This window comes from Schistocerca americana, chromosome 7 (genome assembly GCF_021461395.2).
Source record: "Schistocerca americana isolate TAMUIC-IGC-003095 chromosome 7, iqSchAmer2.1, whole genome shotgun sequence".
In the NCBI taxonomy this organism is placed as follows: Eukaryota; Metazoa; Arthropoda; class Insecta; order Orthoptera; family Acrididae; genus Schistocerca; species Schistocerca americana.
The window spans coordinates 94,258,054-94,284,593 of NC_060125.1; the positions used below are offsets into that span (position 1 = coordinate 94,258,054).

A 26,540-nucleotide genomic window follows, 5' to 3' on the forward strand; every position below is an offset into this window, starting at 1 on the left:
CAAGAAAAAGTCAGAAGATGATGAGTGACTTCATATCAACATTCAGTTGTTTCCTGCGACTACCAACAGAGCTTTCTGTACTGTATTGTGGCACACTGATATTGTTGTAGCCATATAGTTTCCATGTTATCATGGCTTGTGATTATGGTCATGTACAGAGGGCATGAATTGAAACTAATAATACAGTTTTGTTTACAAATATGCTCTGTATCGTGCTGCCTGTCAGTTAATGTCGGATTTCCTGAGAAAGCTATGGATACCGACCAAAACTGCTACTTCCATCAGCCACCCTACCAATAGTATTCTCAGAATGAATAATTAGTACTACTTTTTACTGTTAATATTTTCTGTTGTTTCATATGCCTTTTCCACTTTGTGAATTTTTTGTTTATGGTTAATTTTTGTAACCCATTTTCTTGAATTTTTTCTCATAGATAATTAAACTTTTTGACATTTTCTATTTGACCAAGGTCTGTATGCAAACAATTTGGTGCATTTTTTACCTGTGATAAATTTGGTTTTCTCAGTAGAGAACCTTAAACATGCTCTACTGGCTGCCTGTTCCAAGAAATTGTTTTTTATTTTTGTATCTGATAAATTTTCACATAATACAGCAAAATTATTTTCAAATGTCAGACAGATTACTTTAGCAAACTGTTTCTTTCTTCTTTTACTTTGTTAAAGTGCAATATATTTTTCTGAACACAGTAGAGTAAAATTTGTGGTATTTCTACTCTCTCTCTCTCTCTCTCTCTCTCTCTCTCTCTGTGTATATGTGTGTGTGTGTGTGTGTGTGTGTGTGTGTGTGTGTGTGTGTGTGTGTTTGTGTGTGTGTGTGCATGGATTTGTACTCTAGCTCATCAAAGTATTTGTCCCAAAAGCTAGCAAAGTTTTCATTCTTTTTTGTGTGCCTGTCGACTATGTAATGCTTCTTCCATTTGCTGTGTGATCTCCTTTATGCCTAAAGTATTTACATCCTGCCAGAACTTCACTTTACTACATCATATTTAACATGAGCAGTTCACAGCTTTGCTGATGTATTTGCATATGCACCTTTCCTCAGCAAAAATAATAGTACAAACAGAGTTACCATGAAATTCCAGAACATCTATATCAGTGCACGCATTAAAATTCATTCCATTAATGGTAAGAAATTAAATTAACAGATAAACAATTCAGTGATATATTAGGGAACTGCAGTGTATGAGGACATTTAAGAAGTTTATAAGTGTGTCTGATACTTTCCACAGTATCCATGTGTACTGTCAGAACCTTTTCAAATTCTATAATGTTGATCTAATAATAATTGTATGCATGTAAATATGAACAAATTATTTCTTGTTAATTTGCTTACTTTCATTGCTGCACAAACTTCAGGAATCTCTCTATCTGCTGTGTATTCCAAGACATGGCAGAATGCAAGATTAATATTTGAATATCCAATATGTTCAGCCATTGCTGGCCAAATCAAAGGTGAACATGGTAGGTTAGCTGCATTTCCCAAGAACTGGATACATCTGTTTGAAATAAAACAGTTTATTAGTTAAGAGGCAAGCATTATTTTCATTATTACATTTGATAGTGAATTGTATTACAAGAATGTGCGTGTTGAACAAAGATTCAGGCAGACATCTGATGAGCAGTTTGCGTAATTCTGAAAATATGGTCTAAGTACATAACAGATGTGTACATAACAGATGTGTGGTACCAGTAAGCTATGAGAGAGTTCTACCTCATTTGAGTTGTTATTTTGATGTAACATTGCTACTTTCTTTTTAAAATGTTAATTAATGTGACAAAGTCATTTTGTACATGATGAAGGAAAATAAGTGGTACTGAACTTACTAGGTAATTATTTATTTCTGTTACTTGACTGAAATACAAGTTTTCCTTATGAACTGGAAAGAGATAAATGAATGCGGATAGATATGGCTAGTGTATTAGTAAATTAAACTCTTGGCAAAAACCCTATATCCTATGTAGCTGGCTAATTTATGAATTATTATACCCACTTTCAGTTTTAGTGAAAAAGACTGTCATAAAAATCTGATCACTGGTAACAGCACCCTCACTGTACAATTAAGAATGTCTTCAGTCATTAATAAGTATTCTAACCAAAGTTTTGGAGTGGAATAAAATCCAACCAGTTATAGCTTAGCATTTTTCAACAACATATATGAGCAATGTGGGGGTAAAGAACATTTGTTACACTTTAATTTGCATGGATGCATTTTTAGATATACTTTCTTGAAGATTTTTAAACTTTTTTAGTGAATGATCTTCTCCTCCTCCTTAAGAGTCCATTGACAGTAATCAGTAAATCATACTATCTCTTTATTAAAGATATAAAAAATTACTGATAAGCTCATTTCATCATGCTGATAAAATCAGAACAGCCGATTAACAGACATTTTTTATGTAAAATAATTGAGGCATGAGAAGCAAATATTTGATCAAGCTGGCTGAATCAGTCCTGGACTTACATGTAAGCAGGTTAGCAAATATTGGTTTCCAAAATTCTGTTTTCATGTTAAGAAAATTTTGTTGGATATGGACAGGGTGAATGTTGTTATTCTGTTCCGTGTCATGGGGATGGCACGAGTCAGGGAATAGTTAGCAGATTCTGCAGTGTACTTACTGCTGTTAAGTCACCTTATCAGAGGAGTGGATATGACAAACCCCACACTACCAGCCAATGCAGTGCTGTAAACCATGCATGCCACTAGGGTATTCAACTTACCTCACAGGAATCAGATAATTAATATTATCTAACACCTATGTGTACTCAGATCCCAGGCACTAATATCTCACCTACATCCCCTATCCAGTGTACTAATGCAATAGAACAGACATCAGCAAAAGATGATAAATTATTTTAACACAATGTCAACACTATCTTTCTATCACACCTTATGCGGTAGACTTCTAATATAGACTTCTAATATGGACTTCTATAGCAATGTCCCTAAACCATAAGATAAAGTAATCTTAATATTGCACCCCCCCTCCCCCCTCCCTCTCTCTTGACTAACTCAGTTGCCAAACCAAGTGACATTACATTTTCTTATGCTCAAGAAATGTAGAAACAAAAAACAAGAAGGCCTATAAACAGACATGTTTACTGTTGGTAAATGGGTAACATTTTATATGAAGTTTTTATGTAACATAATCTAAAACATTAATTTATCAAGATGAAGTCATACCTCTCCATATCACCAGAGCACAGTATATATACAGATGCTGCAAACCAGTCAAATCTTTGGAACTCAAATTTATTTCGAGTAATACCAGCTCTGAGCATAAGAGTAAGATTATGTTCATGCTGTTGCTGGGAATCCAAAAGTTTCACTGCTATGCCATATCTGAAAATAACAAAAAAATTACTATATCTGCTGATATTTGTATTAAAGCACTTGCCAACTTCTGATTATATTCAAAAAATGCAGAAGAATAGTTGTACATCAACTGTTCAGCTGCTAATTGTGGTGTTATCTGAAGAGCGAGTTGCCAAAGTGAGGTCAGTATGTTGCAATGCAACTACAAGAGAAGATATCTGTTGCAAACTACATTGATGAATGAGTGATGCCAGTGTAGCCATGCCCAGAAATGTTTCATTATGCCACTGCAACTGCTCTTCTACTTATGGTCGAGTGCAGCCCCAGTATCATGAGATCATCAACTACGATGATAGCATCAACTTTGTGATCAATGTATTAGGCAGACTCTTTGTGAAAGTTATTGTTAAATGCACTCTGAGTCAGACATTCATATTTTGTTTGTATCAAGTGATATGTTAACCAACTCTGATTTCATAAGGAACCCTTTTTTGTAAATGACACATTAATATTCATAGACAGCTGTAAATACTCATGATGTTTCTGTGAAAATGGACTGTACAAAGTTAAATAATTCTTCTTATCTATATTTTAATAAAGTGTACAAATATTTTATATGTTATAGCATCCACTCATGCTCCTCCTGTAGCAAAGTAAAGAACCCACCATTGTACCAATGAGTATATTTTTGTCTGGTACAACACTGGTTATTCTATAACATGAAAAAAATAATACTTTAGTATAGAAAGAATGGCAAATGCAATGGAATCTTATTTATCCTGACCAGGTGCGACTGCAGGTCATCCAGATAACTGAAAATCTGTGTAATCTAGAAACTTGATAAAAATTAGACTGAAATTGGTTTGATGCTTTAAATACACACATTATATTTATTTTTCACATCACCACATGAATTATGCACTTTTATCACATAAATGTTGAGCAAATACTGTAAAAGAAGACAGTGAGTTTTATACACTGAAAAAAAATCAGTAAGTTTCTTTTTAAGCCTGATTATTACTTCTTTCATGGCACCATGGCCACACAAGCCTTCCACTACCACTAGTACAGACAAAGCTATTACCTCCTGGTGTCCCAAATAAAGCATTATTTCGTTTAGCTTCATTGTTGCTTCTGTATGTGTCATAATGTTTTCAGACTGAGTACCAACATCATCAGCTAATCCCTCATCACTATCATCATTGTCTCCAAATCAACAAAAGCATTACTTTCATCATCAGAACTCATATTGTATTGTTATCATTTCATGACTTGGCATTAACATCTTTAGTGCATGTGTCTGAGTACCCTGGAGTGTTTGCAAATGCTTCAACAAACTCCGACCTGTCAACAATTCCACCAGTTTCTTTATTCAATGAATAAACTGCTTCTGTTGTTTCATAAATGACTGATCATCAATTATTTTTCCAATCTGACAACACTGAAGTATCAACACAAATTTCTTCAACAATCCTTCTATATCCACCCTACGTGGAGCATCCTTTTGTCCATAACCCAATACCATAGAAGCCCAGACTACATATTCCCTTTTTTCAACCATCTATGAACCCATATCCTAAATGAGGCTGATTCTACAGGCTTTTATCGCCAGACTGATCATAATATTTGTTCATTGATTGTGCAATCTGCACAATATCTACTGTTTCCTTGGCATTTGATTCATGTCCTCTCATTACATGAGCTAAGATTCAAGCCCTTCACACTGGTAAATGTTGTCCTAAAGAGCTTTTAGAAATCTGGCTCAGTAATGGGCCAGTGACAGTTTGCAGGTCATCAGCAGAAAAGATCCTAAATTTCATAAAGTAGTTAGAAACAGTCGTAATGAGGATGTGCCAACTTATGAGAATTATGAGGGTTGGAACTTTAATAGTGGCAAATATTTATATACAGCTCGTACAAAATAGATATGTTCTTCAAAGTTTTACTGACCTTCAAAGTAGTCACCAGCCTTATGTATAAACCATTGCCAGTGATGTGGAAGTCATAGGATACTCTTAGCAGTGCCAGTTGTGTTGACAGTTTGATTGGCAGGGTCTGTTGCCCAAAGAATTTGTAGCAGTTCTGAAGCAAATGCCGTGAAGTGTTTTCTTCAGTTTGGAAATCGAGTTGAACTCATGAGGGCTTAAGTCAGGGGAGTGCAGTCAGCGGTATAGCACTTAGCAGTCCCATCAGTCAAACAAATCAGTAACAGCTTGCATTGTATGTGCTTGAGCATTGTTCTGCAAAATGATGGTCAGGTTCTGCAGAAAGTGTCATCACTTCTGTCTCTAGGCTGGTCGTAGGTTGTATTCCAAAAATGAACAGCGTGGAGACAGAAGTGATGACACTTTCTGACCATCATTTTGCAGGACAATGTTCAAGTACGTACAGTGCAAGCTGTTACTGATTTGTTTGAATTTGTTTGACTGATGGGGCTAAGAGTTATACCACCTACTGCACTCCCCAGACCTAAGCCCTCATGAGTTCAACTTGATTTCTAAACTGAAGGAAACACTTCATGGCATTCGCTTCAGAACTGCTACAAATTCGTCGGGCAATAGACCATGCCATTCGAACTGTCAACACAAATGGCACTGCTAAGAGTATCCTATGACTTCCACATCACTGGCAATGGGTTATGCAAAATGCTGGTGACTACTTTGAAGGTCAGTAAAACTTCGAAACATGTATCTGTTTTGTATGAGCTGTAAATAAATAGTTGCCACTATTAAAGTTCCAGCCCTCGTATAATTTGTGGAGGCTGTTATCTTGATAAGATGTAAATGTAGATTATCAGTCAGATAGTGTTAATGAAGGGCACCTTGAGTTGCTGATGCCCAACTTTGCATTAATTCCCACACTAAAATTTGCTATGAGGACTGAAGAGCACAGTGAAAGACCGGTTGACAGATAGTTATTAGATCCACCCTCCAATGACTTAGCTGTAATTCAGTAGTCAATAGTTTGTCCAATCATGATGGCCAGATTTTAATGATACAATACACTGACTATTTAGGTGCAGATAATAGAATAAAATTATTACACCATACAGTCAAAAAAATGAATCGAGCATGGTAATTACGGACAACTTTTGTGAAGAATGCTAGGGAAGACAGAGTAGAAGGAAAATTTAACTCTTGCTTGAATGTATTCCAATGACACTTTGAGTCTGGTTTTTCTTAAAAGTAATAAGGATTGGGTGTCAACAACTTCAGGTGCTCTTCATCAATAGTATGAGATTGAAATTACTATGTGCTACCCAAACTTTCTGAGAATATTCCCATTAAAAAAAATCAGAAAACTAACGTTACATGTTAATTTCCACCATCTGCCTTCTGCCATAGTAATTGCACTCTCATAATTGTTTCTGGACCTGTACATGATGGTGACACTTGATTGAGTGTTTGTCACCCTCCACAGACTTCTGGCTATCTTTAAATTGCTTAAACAACTCACGAGTTCTTGTTTGGCTCAAAGCTTGTCCGCAAAACCGTCCCTTATCACTGAGTGGGTTTCAGCTGCAGTTTTGTGGCGCTTATAAGTAAAACTTAATACAAAGCCTGTCTTCCTTCAAGTCAGCCATTCGGAGACACACAAGAACACAATGTAAAGAAACCAACAGTAATGTTGTGGTACTGTAGGGAAATTGTGGTGCCACATCAAAATCAGCAACATGAATTGATACCACAGACATGAGCAAGTGCTCACTGCAATTCGCAACAACCCAACCATTGGCAGACACTCCAGAAGACTTGCCCTCCCTCTCAGCATAGCAGCACCCTCGTGCTGAGGACAATATAGTGTCAAGTATTCAAGAACTCAGCTCCAGGTTTCATGACATTGGCTACACAGTCAACATCATTGTGTAGGATGAAAATGTACTTTTGTAAATCTAGTATTTTGTGCCTCAAGAGAACAGTTTGTTCATTAGTGCATGACGTGATGCTTTGCTAGTCAATGTTAGTACTAAATTATTATCAAGTACTCCTGATGCAAAGATGTGTGTCATAGTTAAGCAATCTTTTTTCCAGTAATAAAGAGAACTAATATTTTGTTTGCTCTAGTTTGATGAACATTCTCACAGAGCAATCAAAGAATGGACAGCTATTTTTCCAGGGAGATTGAAATATGCCAAGTTCCCTTTAAGAAAGATGTTAAGAGAGATGTCAATAACTACCAACCTGTTTCACTGCTAACATCATTCTCCAAAATTTTTGAAAAAAAAAATATGTATTCTAGAATAGTATCTCACATTAGCAACAATAGTATCCTCAGCAAATCACAGTTTGGGTTTCAGAAGGATTGCCCAACTGAGAATGCCATTTATACATTCACTCACTAGATTTTACAACTGTAAAGACTGCTAGATGGTATCTTCTGCAACCTCTCTAAGGCATTAGACTGTGTGAATCACAGTAATCTCATAGATAAATTGACACTGGGATTGATTGTATAGCCAATCAATGAATAATGTCAAATCTAATCAAAAGACTGCAGCAAGTTGTACTTTGTAATTCAAGCGCTATAGTCCAGGGGTGTAATTCTGACTGGGGAGAAATCACATATGGTTTTCCCCAAGGTTCAATCTTGGGTCCACTACTGTTCCTCATATATATGAACTACCTTCCATGTTATATACAAGCAGAATTAGTTATTTTTGCAGATGGCACTAGTATTATAATCACTCCAAGCATTCATTCAGAAACAGAAGAAATGGTACACAAAGTATCATTGACTGGTTTTCTGTGAATGGTCTCATCCTCAATTTTAAAAAGACACAGCATATTCAGTTCTGCACATCTAGAAGTACTAAACTAATAAGTATAATACATGGTGAGAGAATAATAAATAGGGTGGAAACTAGAAAGTCTTAGGGGTCCATATTGATGAGAATTTAAATTGGAAAAAAGACATTTTGAAACTCCAAAAACAATTTAGTTGTCACATTTGTACTTAGAGTCATTACAAACCTTGGAGAGAGAGAAATCAGTAATTTGACATATTTTGCCTATTTTCATTCAATAATTTCATATGAAATAAAGTTCTGGGTAACTCATCTTTAAGAAAGAAGTGCAAAAACATGCTATAAGAATAATACATGGTGCTCACCCATGTTAATCTTGTAGACATCTGTTTGAGGAGTTGGGTATTCTGACTACTACTTCACTACATATTTATTCCCTCATGAGTTTGTTGTAAATAAATGGCTACAATTCAAGAAGAGCAGTGAGGTACACAACTGCAATGCCGGAAGGAGAAATGACATTTATTAGTCCATACTAACCGCCTTTAGCACAAAAACAGGGTGTACAATGTTGTAACAATAATTTTTGATCACTTACCCAGTGATATAAAATGCCTGATAGATAGAAAAGTAAAATTTGATGAAAAACTGAGAAAGTTTCTTCTTGCCAACTCCTTCTATTCTATAGAAGAATTTCTGTAACTGTAATGTGTAACCGGTGGTCGGTAGGAATTACTAACTCACATCTGAAACTTCCTGGCAGATTAAAACTGTGTGCCCGACCGAGACTCGAACTCGGGACCTTTGCCTTTTGCGGGTCCCGAGTTCGAGTCTCGGTCGGGCACACAGTTTTAATCTGCCAGGAAGTTTCATATCAGCGCACACTCCGCTGCAGAGTGAAAGTCTCATTCTGGAAACATCCCCCAGGCTGTGGCTAAGCCATGTCTCCGCAATATCCTTTCTTTCAGGAGTGCTAGTTCTGCAAGGTTCGCAGGAGAGCTTCTGTAAAGTTTGGAAGGTAGGAGACGAGGTACTGGCAGAAGTAAAGCTGTGAGTACCGGGCGTGAGTCGTGCTTCGGTAGCTCAGTTAGTAGAGCACTTGCCCGCGAAAGGCAAAGGTCCCGAGTTCGAGTCTCGGTCGGGCACACAGTTTTAATCTGCCAGGAAGTTTCATATCAGTGCACACTCCGCTGCAGAGTGAAAATCTCATTCTGGAAACATCCCCCAGGCTGTGGCTAAGCCATGTCTCCGCAATATCCTTTCTTTCAGGAGTGCTAGTTCTGCAAGGTTCGCAGGAGAGGTTCTGTAAAGTTTGGAAGGTAGGAGACGAGGTAATGGCAGAAGTAAAGCTGTGAGTACCGGGCGAGAGTCGTGCTTTGGTAGCTCAGTTGGTAGAGCACTTGCCCGCGAAAGGCAAAGGTCCTGAGTTCGAGTCTCGGTCGGGCACACAGTTTTAATCTGCCAGGAAGTTTCATATCAGCGAACACTGCGCTGCAGAGTGAAAATCTCATTCTGGGAACTCACATCTGTATATAAGATTTAGAAATTAATTTGCAATGCAAAAGTAAAATGACTCATTCCACCTCATTATGATCTATAATACAAAATGGTCCATGGAACATGTAAGTAATTAACTAACTATGGCTACACGAATGCAGTTTAATAGTTTCATCTGGTCACAACAACAGTGATACCACATGGCAGACTGACAGTTGAAAGACACAACTAGAGACACCAAGCGGTGGACGATTTTACTGCTTAAGATGTAACAAGTAGGTACTTCACATCTGCTGTGTCATTAGCTCCCAGTAATTATCGATTTTTCCCCAATATGATTATATTTTTAATAGAGTTGTTTCTGTAACATGCAATAGGTACATGAAAATCAGCAAATCATTATGAGGCAAAGTTCAATTTAAATTCATTGTGCAGTTTATTCTTCTCCCAGCACTGATTTTACTGATACCATTCATTTGGCTATATATCATATCAATTGAAAATAATAGCTAATTAAAAATTCTAATACAGTACACAATATATAAACACTTTGAGATATTATGTATAATCCAGTGTAATGACCTATATCATTTGAAAGCTAAACATTCTAGTTTTCAAATAACATATTTTAAATTACCTGAAAATAATTGTCCTGTGAAATAATTACAGTTGAAGTTGTGAGACATTACCAATTTTCATTGCAGATTTTGCCCTAACCTCTGTTAGATTCAGACCTTTGAGTACTTACTTTTGTTATCACCTTAATTTTTCTGCACACTACAATGTACAGCACTAATTTATTATTCCTTTAATTAATAATTTCATGCAATATACTTTGATTTTCACTGTGATGCTTATATTTGTAAACAAAGGATTCACGTCACAGAAGCATAAAAGTATCCATAATTTTTTCTTCAGTTGTAGCCAGTAACATTTTTTTTATAAGCCAAAAGTTAATAAAAGCTTGCAATTCATTCAAACCAGCTAAATTCAACACAGCCAATTTTTGAAGTACCTTGTAGTTTATGAAATAACAGTTTGTTCTCACACCAGTCTCTATAAGGTCATCTGAGCCCCCGAGCTGCAGTCTGCAGCCAGATATCATTGAAATAACGACTACATCAGTCAGCATGGGGCAGTTTGCTGCAGTCAGTCTGACAGCAACAACAACTCATAAAATGTACCACACTCAGGTCAGATTTCATATACTGTCATTTGTCTCTTAATAGATCAGTCACATTACATTCTGATCATTTTTCATTGCAAATCTGACTGTGGTGTGGCTTAATGTGTTAGATCTCAACAATGACCTACTGGAGCAGTGATAATTAATTGCCACCACAGACAGTGTTAACTAACGAGAACATGTGGTTACATGCAAACTTCTTTAATTTTGGTGTCTCTGCTCAGCATGAAAGATGATGGGAAGTCTAGAATGGAATAAAAACATCATGAAAGGATGAACTGCTCCTCATCACACAGAGTAGACGTAAATTAAAGGAACAATCAGAAAGGTACGTGGAACAGTGGATAATTGGAATGAGTGACAGTAATCAGTCTGTTAGATATTTTGTAGGAAATGCAGCAGGATATATGTGCTAGGAAAGACACTGGTAGTTTGAATTACAAAATGGACAAAAAAATAGAAAAATGGTTGTGATTAAAACTAATACTACAAACTTGAGGACAAAAAGATAGAGTCTGTAAAAGTTCATTTTAAATATAAGTTAGAGAAAGTAGCACAGAAAACAGATATAAAGATAAAGACTGTTTGCAAAAATTATAAAACTGAAAAGGGCAGAATTAGAAAAAAATCTGTGAAAAGAGGATGGATGCTGTTGCTGATTCCAGTAAGAACAGTTATTTGACTTCAAATAAATTTTGTTCTGGCAGTAGGTATGAGCATGAAAATCAAAGTGAATGGGCCAAAACAAGGCTGGACAATAAAATAGAAACAGTAGAAAGACAAGTACTGAATAAGTGTCTGGTTACTATTAAAAAGAAAATGAAAGCTTCTGGAAACCCAGCAGTTGCAGCATCAAATCCCATGAAAATATGTCCTAGTATCCTCCAAAAGCATGCAAGGGAAAACTGACCACACACAAAGGATGTCAATTTAATTAATTAGTCAATCAATCTGGTAGAGCAAGGGAATATTTCCAAGGTATCCAAAGTTGAAGGGGGGGGGATTTACAGGGAGGTGACAAGGGTGATCCTGAATCCATATTTTTCAATAGGAAGGCCAGCTGAAATCTGTCCATGGAGATGGTCTTCTGACCATGAAGTGGTTCAATAAGGGACTATTTTTTTAGAGTGTGAATGTATCAGATATTGTCCATCATAGATAGGTTGTAGAGGTTTTCTCCTTGCAAAGAGGTCATGAGTTCAGGATGGATGAAGACAGAGATGTTGTAAACTGTCAAACATCAGTTGGTTTAAGTGATGTCATATGCTGTTTCAAGTTGAAAATGATCATTGTGATGTCACACTCCATGGGTGTGGTATCAAAGAAATCAGCAGCAGGTCTAGTTGTCATGCTGTAAGCCATTTCTGCAGCAGTGGTATTATATTCTTGAATCGTGTAACTACAGAGACACATTAAAATTGTTGGTAAGTTGTCAACATAGTCATCTGAAAGTCAGGCTCTCAATGCTGTCTTGATGTTGTGATGCACTATTCAACTCTGACATTCAGTGCTGTATGGTAAGCAGTGGTTTTTATGTGGTGTATACCTATGGTCACTGGAAGGTGAGTGAACAACTGACACTCAAACTGTCATCCTCTGTCAGTGGTGTTGATTTTTGGGTCTCCAAAATTGGATCCATGGTAATAAGAGAGTGTTGGCAACACTTTCTGCAGATGTGTCCTTCGGTGGAACTTCCTCTGGCCAACGTGAAAATCTGTCAATCATTTTTAAGAGATAAGTGAAGCCTCGACAGCAAGATAATGGTTCCACTAGATCAACATGTATATGTGAGAAGTGACTGTCAGTTTCACAGAAAGCTCCACAAGCACTGGTTGAACATTTTGAAATTTTTGCTTGTTCACAGCTAACACATGTTTTTTCCCATGACTTTATATCTTGTTTCAGTGAAGGCCACATGAAGTGCTGTTACATCAAGTTTACTATGCCTTTGATACCAGGATAAGGGAAGTTATGTAGTGGATGAAAGAACTGTTGTCAGCAGGGTGGAGGAACGTATGGCCTGAGTTTACCTGTAGATTTATCACAAAGTAGCTATGATCCATCAGGTAACAATATCAGCAAAAACACTAAAGAACAGGAGTCTGAATTCTTCACTTTGTCCAGTTCACAGTCACTGCTTTGTGCCTTTGCATTGCCTTCATATGAAATGCTGGATGGTAACATGATGCCTGCAACTATGGGACATGTTTCAGCAGGAAGGTATTGAATATCCATGGTGAAATTCCAGATGATGCAGCTGCTTGGGTGTTGCTTTTTCTGACTACTGTCTGTGAATACTGTGAATTCTCTGCCTGCCAAAGGAAAAGAAAAATGTTTGACTTCCAAATGTGCTGCCAACAGTTCATGGTCATAGGTAATGTAGTTATGTTGTGTGTCGGTGAGAGGCCTGGAGAAAAACACAAGCAATTCCTTCTTGTAGCTGGTTTAAGGAAGCACCTTTAGCATAGTCCAAAGCATCAAGCATCAAAATTAAGAAAATATCTGTCAAGGAATGAGCAAGCTCAGCTGCATTAGCACTTTCTTCTTGTACCTCCTAGAAGGATTTGTCCATTTTTGCCAGTCCATGTAACAGTGAAATTATCCTCTGCCTTGGTGTTTTTGCACAAGTTAAACAAAGGTTGTTGGATTTCTGCAGCATACATCTGCAGAAATTCATGTCCTAGAAAATGATGTACTTTTGCTGCTCCTTTAGGAAAATGGAAGTACTTGATTATATACAATGATAACCCAAGAATGATATCTCTTCCTCTCCAAAAGTGCATTTTCCCATGTTAATATTAAGATGATATTATTCCTGCCACTGAAGAAGCTGTTGCCACTACCGGTACTTTACATGTTCTTCATCTGGTGCCAAAGGAACAAGGTTCTCACATGTGTAGGAATACACAAAATGCAAATCAAAGTTCCTTCCATACAGTCATCAAAGCAAATGTATTTGTTCATATGCAGAAACACAGCAAGTGCCATGTATATTCTTCCCCCAGACACCAGTTTCTGTGAACTCCGCAAGTGTGAACTGGCATCACAACATGTCCTTTATTCTTGCCACCCACCTACTCTTGATTTAAATTAATTTCTTTAGTCACAGTACTCCTTTCTTCGGTCCCTTTCAGTTTTCTATATCTTTTTTTTCTGACCTGTCTACTTTCTGCCCCCCCCCCCCCCATGTCAACCACATACAATGCAATTAGCTTTCCACTATTTATTAACTCATTGCCAATGTTTAGTCAATAATCTCTGTACTGCATATTGCACTATCTTGTACCTTAAAGCTCTTAGGCTTTCAAATCTCATCCAGTACAGTCCTCCACAATCAGTCTTTCCTTCTCATCCCATCCAGTAAGACTCTCCAGAACTGGGGTTCTGGGCAGCTTTTTCAAACTCACCCCATTTCCTAAACCTCATGTCATTTTCCTTCACCCCACCTCCTAACCCTTCATGCCTTCTGCTAGAAGGAGCCACTGGCTCCAAAAGCTTGTACATTTCTATACCTTTATATGCGTGTTATGTAAATTGGTGGCTGATCATCTCAAGTTTTGCTTCCACAAATTTTTCTGGTAAAAAGTGTCTGGCTCATGCATGCACTGGAGGTCCTGTTATTGTGATTGTAAGTTACACATTAACTTCAGGAAAAATGCAATTAGGTTCCTCTGTGAGAATGTTAGGATATCTCTTAAGCACATCTCAATATTTATGATGTACGTCAATCAAATGCACTAAACTGTCAGAGGTATGTATGTAGAGCCAGTACTAGAGATTAAAGTTTCTCATTCCAGTAACTATTTTGAGTGAACATCAAGCAACAGACCACAATGACTCAAGAAATCAGCACCAATAACTGAGTGGCGAATATCTGCAAAAACAAATGGTCATGGAAATCTTTGTTAAAAGTCTATTTCAAGGTTCAGAAGTCATTCACAATGCGTGCCATTATGGAACTGTTTGCAGCACAGAGTTGCCATTTCTGAATGGTTCTGTGATCTAAAATTGTTTCTGGTAGCACAAACATGTCTGCTATGGAACTGACCAAAAATCAAAGATGTGTGTTGCGATTATTTATGAGCAGGCTGTGAGATGATTCAGCCTCCTCACTCTATGCTGTGCCAAGTGAGTACCATACCAATTTTCTGTCTTAGCATTAGCGAATTGTTGAGAAATAAATAAACATGCCAGTGTTCATTTCTTTGCCTTTTGTTTTAATTTATAATGACATCAGCGAACAGAACATTTCTGTGCATGCTGCAGAGATTTCGATCTGCTTCTTGATCATGTCCCAGTTTGTAGTTTCTGAATCCAAATCATTAGCTCTAAAAGTTGCCTTTCCAGATGGGAAGGTCTGTTACATTGAGGTAGAGATGAAACAGTTTCGTATTATATACAAGCTGACTTTGTGTTATAGTCTCTACGATTTTGTTGGACATAGAAGCCATTGCTTTGAGATTTAGATGATGACTCTCTGCTAGTATAGAATGTGCACTAGTTAGTGGTCAATAAAAAAGTATTGTTGCAGAAGAAGCTGAGTAGCACAGCCACTGTAGCGTAGTGGGTATGATACTAGACTGTTGCATGGAAAGTTGTGAGTTCAAAACTCACCTGAACTGTAAAACTTTAATTTCTATATTTGGTTCGAGTACATTCTAGAAGTATCCAGTGTACTTGAATGTCTGTAACTGTATATATACTGCATGTGTTCTGGCCGGAAGCAGTTCGTACTGTGCTCTTGTATGTGCAAGTGCTGAATAAACCTTTGTTAAGTTAAGTTAGAGTTCATCATTCATCTAATTACACCTTCTCCTATGTGACATTATTCTGGTGGAGACGCTGGGTATTGGAGCTTGTGATAGTGCACATTATTGATGACACAGTGGCTCCCATCAGGCCATGACAGAGCTGCCATTTACGTGGCGAGGAACCCAAGTTTGAGCCATATTCAACAGATCACAATCTATTGGAGACAGAAGAAGAAGAGGATATTACAATGATAGCAACTGTGTGCCACCACATGAGACATCCTTCTGGTTTCTCTGGTGAAGATGGCCAAGATTCAAACAAGTGACTGAAGGTATATGAGCATATAGCCAAATGGGATGACACCATGTGTTTGGCTAACGTATTTTTCTACTTGGAGGACACTGCCAAGCAATGGTATGAGAACAACGATGAGAAGTTCGCAAGCTGGGAAGTATTCCAGGCAGAACTGCGCAGATATTTCAGCAACACACAACGACAGAAGTGCAAGGCTGAAGATAAATTGAAGTGCAGGGCACAGCATCCAGGAGAAACTACAGCATCCTACATTCAAGACATCTTGGAGCTGTGTAAAATAGTGGATCCTCGAATGAAGGAGGACATGTATCAAGCCCTTCTCCTGAAGAAGGATTCGACAGCATCCTCGAATGAAGGAGGAAGATAAGGTTGCACATCTCATGAAAGGTGTTGCTGAGGACATGTATCAAGCCCTTCTCCTGAAGGAGGATTCGACAGCAGACGACTTCATAAAATGGTGCCAGTATATTGAGACAATGCATTAAAAAAGAATTACATGCAAGAAGTTTGAACAGCTTCCTAACATCGTATTGATGTCTGTGATGGAGGAAGAAACTGATTTCACAAGTGTTCTTCGTCAGATAGCGGGAGGAAGTTCGGAAGGCACATGGATTGCATGGCGAGCAAAAAACCAAGACACTTCAAGAGGTCACAAGGGAGGAAGTGGAGCAGACATTGAACCCAGTCTCTCATCCTTTATTTCCCAGATGGTAAAAAAGTCGAGACCCAAGTGAAGTTACATTCCTACAACTCTGCATGGGGACCTGTTTGGGCACCAAGGAAGACTGACATCTGAAGGACCAAGGATAACCAACCAGTATGTTTCTACTGCAGAAAACTGGGACATGTGGTGCACTTTTGTTGAGAAAGGTGGTGGATATTTGATGATGCCCATGCCAGAAGACAGCAGACCGATCTTGGCCGACACCAACTCTGGGACGACGAAGATGAACAAGAAGAGGTGGGTGCAGAATGATGTAGGTCACCATTGCCACAAGCTAGTCACTGGAGAGGACACTCCACAGCACAAGGTCTTCATCACTGTTTAGAAGCTCCAGCCAATCACCTAGCCGCCACAACATGGAAAACTAAAGGGTGTGACCTTCCTTCGAGGTGAGGCCGCTGAAGAGAAAAATCATCAGCCGTCAGTCACTAAAAAAATTATAGGAAACTACATCAATATCCTCATGGATGGCCGAGCGGCCCAAGCTCTTGTGGACTCTGGAGCATCATATTCAGTCATTTTTGAGGAGTACTGCCGCCAGTTGCAGAAAACCGTATTTGACGACAGCAAAACATCTCTGCTGAAGGTGGCTAATGGGAAATATGTAAAACATACAGGAAGATGTGTCATTCATGTGGGTGTAAGTGGCCATACACAGCCCTTAGAATTCATCATCTTACAAGAGTCATGATGTCATTCTTGGATGGGACTTTTTGAAAGCTTCTCAGACAATGATAGATTGTGGTCACTTGAAGATTATGCTAGACGAAATGAGATACTGTGGACAGGAAGATGCGCATTTGAGTGTGTAGAGACTATGTGTGCTAGATGAAGTGATCATTCCTGCAGTCAGCACTAGAAAGGTAACTGTCATGTGTCATTCCATGCATCAACCCATAGATCTTGTAGTGGAATGTTAGAGAAGCACACCACTGAAGAATAACTTGGTCATCCCAGCCTCTGTCATCTCATTTAAGAACGGATTCAGTGAATTGTGGAAAGTTAACTGTCACCGAGAACCACAGATCTTTCCAAGATGCATGTGTGTAGCAAATTCTGAGCCGTTTATTGAAGAACAGCTGAGCATCATAGAAACCTCCCATGCTGAGACTGTGGGAAAAATTAGCGCTACCACTATGAGACAAAATCTTCTAGTTCAACTATCACCAGATCTCACTAAGGAACAACAGAAGAAGCTACTTGCCATTCTTCAAGAGTTCTCTGAATGCTTCAATCCACAGGTGAAGAACAAATTAGACAAATCGATGGTGAAGCACCAGATTAGCACTGGAGACCATCAACCAATAAGCCAGAGAGCGTACCATGTGTCAGCAACAGAATGTCGTATAATCTGTGACGAGGTAGAGAAAATGATGAAGAATGACATCATTTAGCCTTCGCAGAGCCCATGGTCATCACCAGTGGTTCTCATCAGGAAGAAGGGTGGCAGTTGGCGCTTTTGTGTTGATTACAGGGAGCTTAATAAGATAACTAAAAAGGACGTTGACCCTCTTCCACGAATTGACGATACACTAGATTGTCTGAAGGGGGCTAAGTTTTTCTCAACCATGGACATGTACTTGGGATACTGGAAAATTGAAGTAGATGTGGCTGATCTTGAGAAAACTGTATTAATTACCCCTTAGGGCCTATATGAGTTTAAGGTAATGCCGTTTGGTTTGTGTAACGCACCAGCAACTTTTGAACAGATGATGGGTAATCTTCTATGTCACCTGAGGTGGACGATGTGCATTGTTATTTAGATGACATTATAATGTTCTCAGAGACATTTGATAAACACATAGAAGACTGAGCGCCATTCTTAAGTGTCTCCAACAAGGAGGACTGAAACTTAATCCAAGAAAGTGTCTCTTTGGAGCAAAAGAAATCAAAATGCTGGGACACCTTGTGTCAAACGAAGGTGTGCGGCCAGACCCAGAAAAGGTGAGATCTATAATGGAATTTCCTGTTCCTAAAAGTATTAGAGATGTGAGAAGCTTCCTTGGATTATGTTCTTATTACCGTCATTTTATCGAAGACTTTTGTATCAAAGCCAGGCCACTCCAAGAGTTGTTAAAAGCTGATGCTAAATTTATCTGGGGTGGTGCTCAACAAGATTCTTTGAATGTGCTGTGAACAGGTCTGACGACTGACCCTGTACTTGGTCTGTATGATGAGAGAGCACCTACAGAACTACACACAGATACCAGTGGGTATGGGATCAGTGCTGTTCTGGTGCAAATTTCAAATGGAAAAGAGAAGGTTATAGCCTGTGCATCTAGGACACTTACAAAAGCTGAGAGAAAATACTCAACTACAGAAAGAGAATGTCTTGCTGTGATCCGGGCCATGTGCAAATTTCGACAGTATCTCTATGGAAGGCCATTCACAGTTGTTACAGACCATCATTCAGTTTGTTGGTTGACAGGTCTTAAGGATCCAACAAGATAACTCACCAGGTGGGCACTATGTCTTCCAGAGTATGACATTACCATAGTGTACAAAAGTCGAAGAAAACACCAAGATGCCGACTGTCTCTCAAGAAACCCTGTGCATCCATCAAGACTTTGATGAAGATAGTGACTGTCTCATTGCACTCCAGGATCTCCCTGCTGAGCAGAAGAAGGTCGCCAAGATATCTCAAATTATGCTTGCCTTAAATCAGTCAGAGGATGTGAAAGGACAATTTAAGGTAGTTAATGGATGACTTTGCAAGAAAAACTTTGATCCATTTGGAAAGAGGTGGCTACCAGTGATTCCTAAACACATGCGCTTAGATGTTCTACAGAAATCCCATGACACACCTGAGGCCAGACATTTAGGATTTATTAAGACATAAGATAGGATCCACAAGAGATTTTTCTGGCCAGGTTTATTTAGGAGTGTCCGTTACTATGTGTCGCACTGTTGAGAGTCCCAGAGGAGAAAGGCAGTTCCTCAGAAACCACCCGGCCAACTCATACTAATTCCACCAGCCAAAACACCTTTCCAGCATCCAGCATGTTGGGATTGACCTCCTCAGACTATTTCCAATGTCTGCAAGTGGCAATAGATGGATCATTGTTTGCACTGATTATCTGACATGCTATGCCATTACAAAAGCTGCGAAAACAGCCAAAGCATTCAAGGTACCCAAATTCATCATAGAAGACATTGTATTAAAACACGGTACCCCAAGGTTGTTACTTATGGGTTGAAAGAAAGTTTTTCAATCGAATCTTGTGACAGAGATAAACCGTCGGTGCAGCATTACTCATCATGATGACTGCCTACCATCTGCAAACTAACGGGCTTACTGAACACCTTAATAAGACGTTGGCCGACATGCTACCAATGTTTGTCAATGTTAAGCGGAGCAACTGGGATGAGGTGCCACCTTTCATGACATTTGCCTACAACACTGCCAAACAAGACACCACAGGATTTATGCCATTTTTCGTGGTGCATGGGTGTGAGGCAACGATGACGACAACAACGATGGACACTGTGTTTCCGTTACAACCTGATGACACGGACGAAGAGTACATTGGCCAGGTGTTAACCAGAAATGAGGAAGCTCCGTAGTTAGCTTCACTCCACACGCTGCAGGCTCAAGATATTGATCACTGGAGGTATGATGCTAGCCATTGCCCTGTTTCGTACCAGCCTGGTGACCTCATCTGGATCTTCACTCTTGTTCGGAAGGTTGGTCTCTCTGAGAAGCTCCACAGGCACTACTTTGGACCTTATAAGGTTGTAAGACAGTTGCCTGATGTTACTTATGAAGTTGAAGATTTCCACCCCGACACAAGATGATGAAAGATCAGAGATACGGTCCATGTCCTTCGAATGAAGCCCTATAAGGATCCTGCAACCCAGGGTAAATTCAAAGCTCCAGTGACAGGCAACAAGCAGAAAGGTGATGAAGAGCATAGTGGCTAGGGAAGTTCTAAGAAGATCACTGCCAGGGTGAACATCAGTTATCAGGAGTCAGAGTATGCAGGACCAATTACTCATTCCCGAACGAGGAGGACGTAACACCAAGATGCTGTTCTCTTAAGGAGGGAGCAATGTCACAGAAGAAGCTGAGTAGCACGGCCATTGTAGTGTAGTGGTTATTATACTAGACTGTTGCATGGAGAGTCGTGAGTTCACAACCCAACTGAACTGTAAAATTTTAATTTCTATATTCAGTTTCACTACATTCTAGAAGTATCCACAAACATCAAGAATCAATGTACTGGAATATTCTGTAACTCTATATATATCGTATGTGTTCTGGCCACAGGCAGTTTGCTCTGCACTCTTGTATGTACAAGTGCTGAATAAACCTTCATTAAGCGAAGTTAGTGTTCATCATTCATTTAATTACACCTTCTTCTACGTGACAGTATAGTTCTTAAAAAAATCATTCATTACTTGCATTCCAGCAACTGCAGGTGTCCCTTGAGGAAAAGTAGATGGTGGCTTTTTGTCTCCTGGTTCTACTCTGGTTGGCAATTTCTTAACTTTGTGTGATTCTGATTATTCAAACTATGCAGTAAGATGTGTTTTTAAGTCATACATGGGAAAGCTGATAATGGTTTGGTCATGAAACCTGAAATCACCTCAGACACTTCACTATTGAGCAATCCCAAAATGTAATGCTACTTTGTCTTCTCATTGCTAATATTTGCAACAATAAATAGGGACTACACTTGCAAAAACCATAGCTTTACATTTTTCACCAGAAAGACTGTATTTTCACTGCCACACACGATATTTCAATACTGGTGTTATTCGATGATAGGTTTGCCATAAAAAATCTTATTTAAACTGCCACAGTAAAATTTAAATAATGACTGAAGTGATTCTTGTGTATTGACTATCATGCCAGGCTCACCAGTTGTTAGTTCTAGTAAAAATTATTATTTATTTCACAACACACAAAGAAAATTATCAAGAATTCAAATGTATTATGTCTTTTATAGTATCAGATGTAATGGAAATTATGAACAGACAAACAAAACACTAATTACTCCAATGTGTATCTATAATTATTACGGAGTTTACATTTCACTGTGTCCTTTACACCCACAACATTTTTCCAGTACTGTGCAGAAACAGTGACAATCACTGCATATCCAGAAGTGAGTAGCATGTAGGTTGTTTTACATTACACATGAAAACAATGCTGACATTTGTATAAAAAAAAAAATCACGTGAGAAAAAAGCAAAGTTATGAGACACAATTACTGTCCATTATGTACCTTCGAAAGCCAATAGAATACACATAAAATACATGGCACGATTGTAGCTTTTGGAATTATTAGAACACGGGAACAGGGGGAGGCAGACCTTTATCTGTCCCTGTCCTCACAGCAGGTAATTGCCTCACAACCTGGGGCCTGGGTGACCTGTCTTCCATTTTAACCTTTCCCAAGTTATACTTCCCTCCTCCCTGAAAAGGAATTAATAGTTCTGAAAGCTAAGGTACTGACATGTGTTTTACATGGGTTTGTAGCTGCTAAGCTAATATTTTGCCTCCTGCAGACAGTTGCTAGCAATTATATCTCATAATTTTACAATGTTGACATGCCTCACACTAATTAGCATTCCTAATGATTCTCTAGGAGTTTTTACATAGGTTTGTTTTGGAAAGTGAATTTGTGCTTAAGGGATTTAGTTAAAAATTGTTTATGAGGGGATTGCTAAATTTTATTTTTTGACAAAATAATTTGCAATTGAGATTATTTAGCAACAGATGAATTTTGTAATTTAAATGTAGCTTTAAAGCATAAGTACTCTCTGAAATGATATTTACTTATGAGAAAAAGTGAGAATTATTTACGAACAATAAGTTTATTTACAAAAGATAATTAAAGTATCTACACAATATTAAGCTTACACGATTTGTAAGGACACTTTATTAAGTGTTGATTAATGAATACTACATGATATATAAAAAAGTTTACTGCTACAGGAATAATGGATAAGTCAGTTCATAGCCACTAAATAATAGAAATAAGTCTTATTAGCAGCTCTTTGTACAAATGATCCAGAATTGAAGGATTGCAGGAGAGGTAGCAGAGCTCATCATAAAAAGATCTCTAGTTTTGTGGCATAAAGATAACCATTCTAAGCTAGCAAAAGGACATAAACAGTACTTATTTAATATAACCAAGAAAGTAGCTTTTTTGTCCTTCAAAAGCAGGATCTTGGCTATTAACTTCATTATGTCAAAATTTGTTTATGTAAGCCAAACAATTTGTTGTAGTTGATGATGTTGGATAAAATCTTCTCAGTTTTCAGGCCGCATCAATTCCAACAAAATTCTCAAGCTTCAAATGGTCATCAGGAGTAAAACTACTGACTGCCAGGACTGGCACTATTTCGCATTTATATACCTATGATTATGGCAACTGGTACCAATCAGAGAGGGCTGACATGATCCGTGCATGGAAGGTGAGCTGGGCAGCTCATAGCAGCTCCGGCCCATCGCATGACCGAGTGACGTCAGGTGCCCCAAGAGGCCAGCGCCATGTTTGAAACTGCTGCTCCCACCTCCCTACAAGTGTTAGGCATCCACTGTTGCTTCCTTTCGACATCCAAAGCCTGCCCCCATGTCCCACTCAGTCTGTAGCCCTGTACTCTGTTGAAATTGTTGCTGTTCATTCTAATCTCATCCACCTCTTTTGTAACTGAGTCCCAGTGTGTTGACACCTGAGCCAAGACTCTTGTGTTATCAAACTGTATTTTGTGTCCATCGAGGCAATGCTCAGCTATGGTCGCTTGTCGAGCTCCCTTTGCTTAATATGTCTCTTGTGCTCAGTACAATGCTCCGCAACTGTGTGAATTGTCTGGTCTATATATATGCTGCCGCAATGGCAAGGGACACCATAGACACTGGGCACATGTAGAGCTATTTCATCTTAAACAGGGTACAACATATCTCATATCTTGCGGTGGGCTGGAACACTGGTCTCAATCCATGTCTTTGCAGTAGACATCCTAACTTGCTGCTTGTTGCCCCACAGCATGGCAGGAAAGCCACTGGCTTGGCTTATTCTGCCACTTCACAAGGCATCCTTCTTTGGTGACACCTGAAAGCATTTGCAATTTCTCTTTTGCTGTAGCCATTCTCCTTGAATATGTGCCTCAAGCGCTGAAACTCAGACTGTAGGTGGTCATCATCAGAAATAAATTTGGCTCTGTGTATTAATGTGTTTAGGATTGCTTTCTTGTGTAGGTTTCATCAACATACCTAGGGAAGCAAGAGAGATGCAACACCACAGAGTTCAGAGCCTGTTCCTCAAAGGGCTCCATGAAGAAATTTGTGACTGCAGGAGACAGTGGCGAGTCCATTGCTGTGCCATCTGTCATTTCATAATATTTGTCGCAGTACAAGAAGTACATTGTTGTTAGAACAAGATGGAACAACTTGAAGATTCCAGGTGAAAACTGTTGGCCCAAAGGATCCAGCATGTCTTGTACTGGCATCCTCGTAAAAAGTGATACCACGTCCAGACTAACCATTACATCATTTCAACATATTTCCCAGTTTTGGTGCTATGAGCAGCACAGCTGGCCTTTCGTGCACATGTCATTTCAGCCCTCTCCAATTTGTGCCAGTGGCCATAATCATAGGTATACAAATGGGAAATAGTGCCAGTCCTGGCATTCAGTAGTTTTACTCCTGACAACAACGGTGAAGCTAGCCATTGAAAGCTCATGAATGTTATTGGAATAGACACAGCTTGAAAACCAAGAAGATTTTATCTAGTCATGCCAGCATGAAAGACTCTGAGGACACAGTTGGTGATGCTGTTTACAACATCTTTTTCACTTTTATAATGTACAACTTGATTCATACCACATTCCTGAAGGTACTCTTCCATGATGCAATTTACAGAAGATTAAAATGAGTACTAATAGTTGTGACCCTCATACCAGCTCCACTACATAGTCTTACAATCAAAACAACCAACTGATAAATTTGGAGTTGTGAATTTGTCCTGGAGAATGTGTTTTTTTTTTTTTTTTTTTCTTGTCAAATTTCACTATATTTTCCATTAATTTCTAAGTTGGTTTCTCTCTCTGTTCAATGCCACATATCTTTAAGCCATGCATTTGTTACACCATTTTCTCACTACTTCATGTTTATTGACTTTATCTTATAATTTGTCTCCTCTGTTTCTTGAATTCTACATTTGCTTTACTTTACAGTTTGATCATCAGCTATTTGCGTCTTTCCTTTTTCATTTTGACCATTCTGTCACTGTATTACATTTTTTCCTCCTCTTACTTCACACTTCTTAATCGTTATCTCTCATCTATATCTACATCTACATCTACGTGGATACTCTGCAAATCACATTTTAGTGCCTGGCAGAGGGTTCATTGAACCACCTTCACAATTCTCTATTATTTCAATCTCATATAGTGTGCGGAAAGAATGAACACCTATATCTTTCCGTACAAGCTCTGATTTCTCTTATTTTATCATGGTGATCATTTCTCCCTGTGTAGGCTAGCATCAACAAAATATTTTCGCATTTGGAGGAGAAATTTGGTGATTGGTATTTTGTGAGAAGATTCCCGTACAGCAAAAAATGCCTTTGCGTTAATGATGTCCATCCCGAAACCTGTATCATTTCAGAGACACTCTTTCCCCAATTTCATGATAATACAAAACATGTTGCCCTTCTTTGAACTGTTTTGATGTACTCTGTCAGTCTTATCTGGTAAGGATCCCACACCGTGCAGCAGTAGACAAAAATAGTGTACGCAGTCTCCTTAGTAGATCTGTTACATTTCCTAAGTGTCCTGCCAATAAAATGCAGTCTCTGGTTAGCCTTCCCCACAGCGTTTTCTATATGATCCTTCCAATTTAAGTTGGAAGGAACACACAGAAAATGTCTATCATCTTCAGTATTGGCACCTCCTGAAAGATTAAAACTGTATGCTGCATTTAGATTCAAATATAGTCACAATATCATACAGTGACAATCTTACTACCTGAGCCATCATTGTATGTACCTCACAACTTAATCTGGCAGCAATCTCTTCTCCTGAAGTTCTGCAGTGTAATTAGTCCATATATATGAAGGTTGGAACTTTAATAGTGGCAACTATTTATTTACAGCTCGTACAAAATAGATACATGTTTCCAAGTTTTACTGACCTTCAAAGTAGTCACCAGCATTGTGTATAACCCATTGCCAGTGATAAGTAAGTCATAGGATACTCTTAGCAGTGCCAGTTGTGTTGACAGTTCGAACGGCACGGTTCTGAAGCGAATGCCATGAAGTGTTTCCTTCAGTTTAGAAATCAAGTTGAACTCTCAAGGGCTTAAGTCAAGGAGGTGCAGTAGGTGGTACAGCACTTAGCAGCCCCATCAGCGAAACAAATCAGTAACAGCTTGCACTGTACATGCTTGAGCATTGTCCTGCAAAATGATGGTCAGTTACTGCAGAAAGTGTCATCACTTCTGTATCTAAGCTGGTCACAGGTTGTGTTCCAAAAATGAACAGCATAGAGGCAGAAGTGATGACACTTTCTGCAGGAGCTGACCATCATTTTGCAGAACAATGCTCAAGCACATGCAGTGCAAGCTGTTACTGATTTGTTTGACTGATGGAGCTGCTAAGTGCTATATCACCGACTGCACTCCCCTGACTTAAACCATCGTGAGTTCAACTCAGTTTCTAAACAGAAGGAAACACTTCACGGCATTCGCTTCAGAACTGCTACAAATTTGTCAGGCAATAGACCACGCTGCTCAAACTGTCAACACAACTGGCACTGTTAAGAGTATCCACATCACTGGCATTGGGTTATACACAACACTAGTGACTACTTTGAAGGTCAGTAAAATTTTGAAACACATATCTACCTTGTAGGAGCTGTAAATAAATAGTTACCACTATTAAAGTTCCAATCCTCATATTTTCTGAGCAATATGGATGGTACACATCACATGCCAGTATGTTTTAGTTGACAAATTTTATTTGTCCTGTCGTAAGTCTT

The 26,540-nt window shown here is 38.7% G+C and overlaps 1 protein-coding gene across 1 annotated transcript in view; it reads right to left on the reverse strand.

The window, feature by feature from the left end:
- Positions 1–26,540, reverse strand: part of LOC124622445 (protein broad-minded-like) — a 286,578-nt gene that overhangs the window by 43,454 nt on the left and 216,584 nt on the right. The window contains exons 6-7 of the mRNA XM_047148144.1: positions 3,204–3,362; positions 1,355–1,517 (exon numbers count right to left, since the gene is read on the reverse strand). Of these exons, the coding sequence (XP_047004100.1) occupies positions 1,355–1,517; positions 3,204–3,362 (322 nt within the window). The remainder of the gene's footprint in view (positions 1–1,354; positions 1,518–3,203; positions 3,363–26,540) is intronic.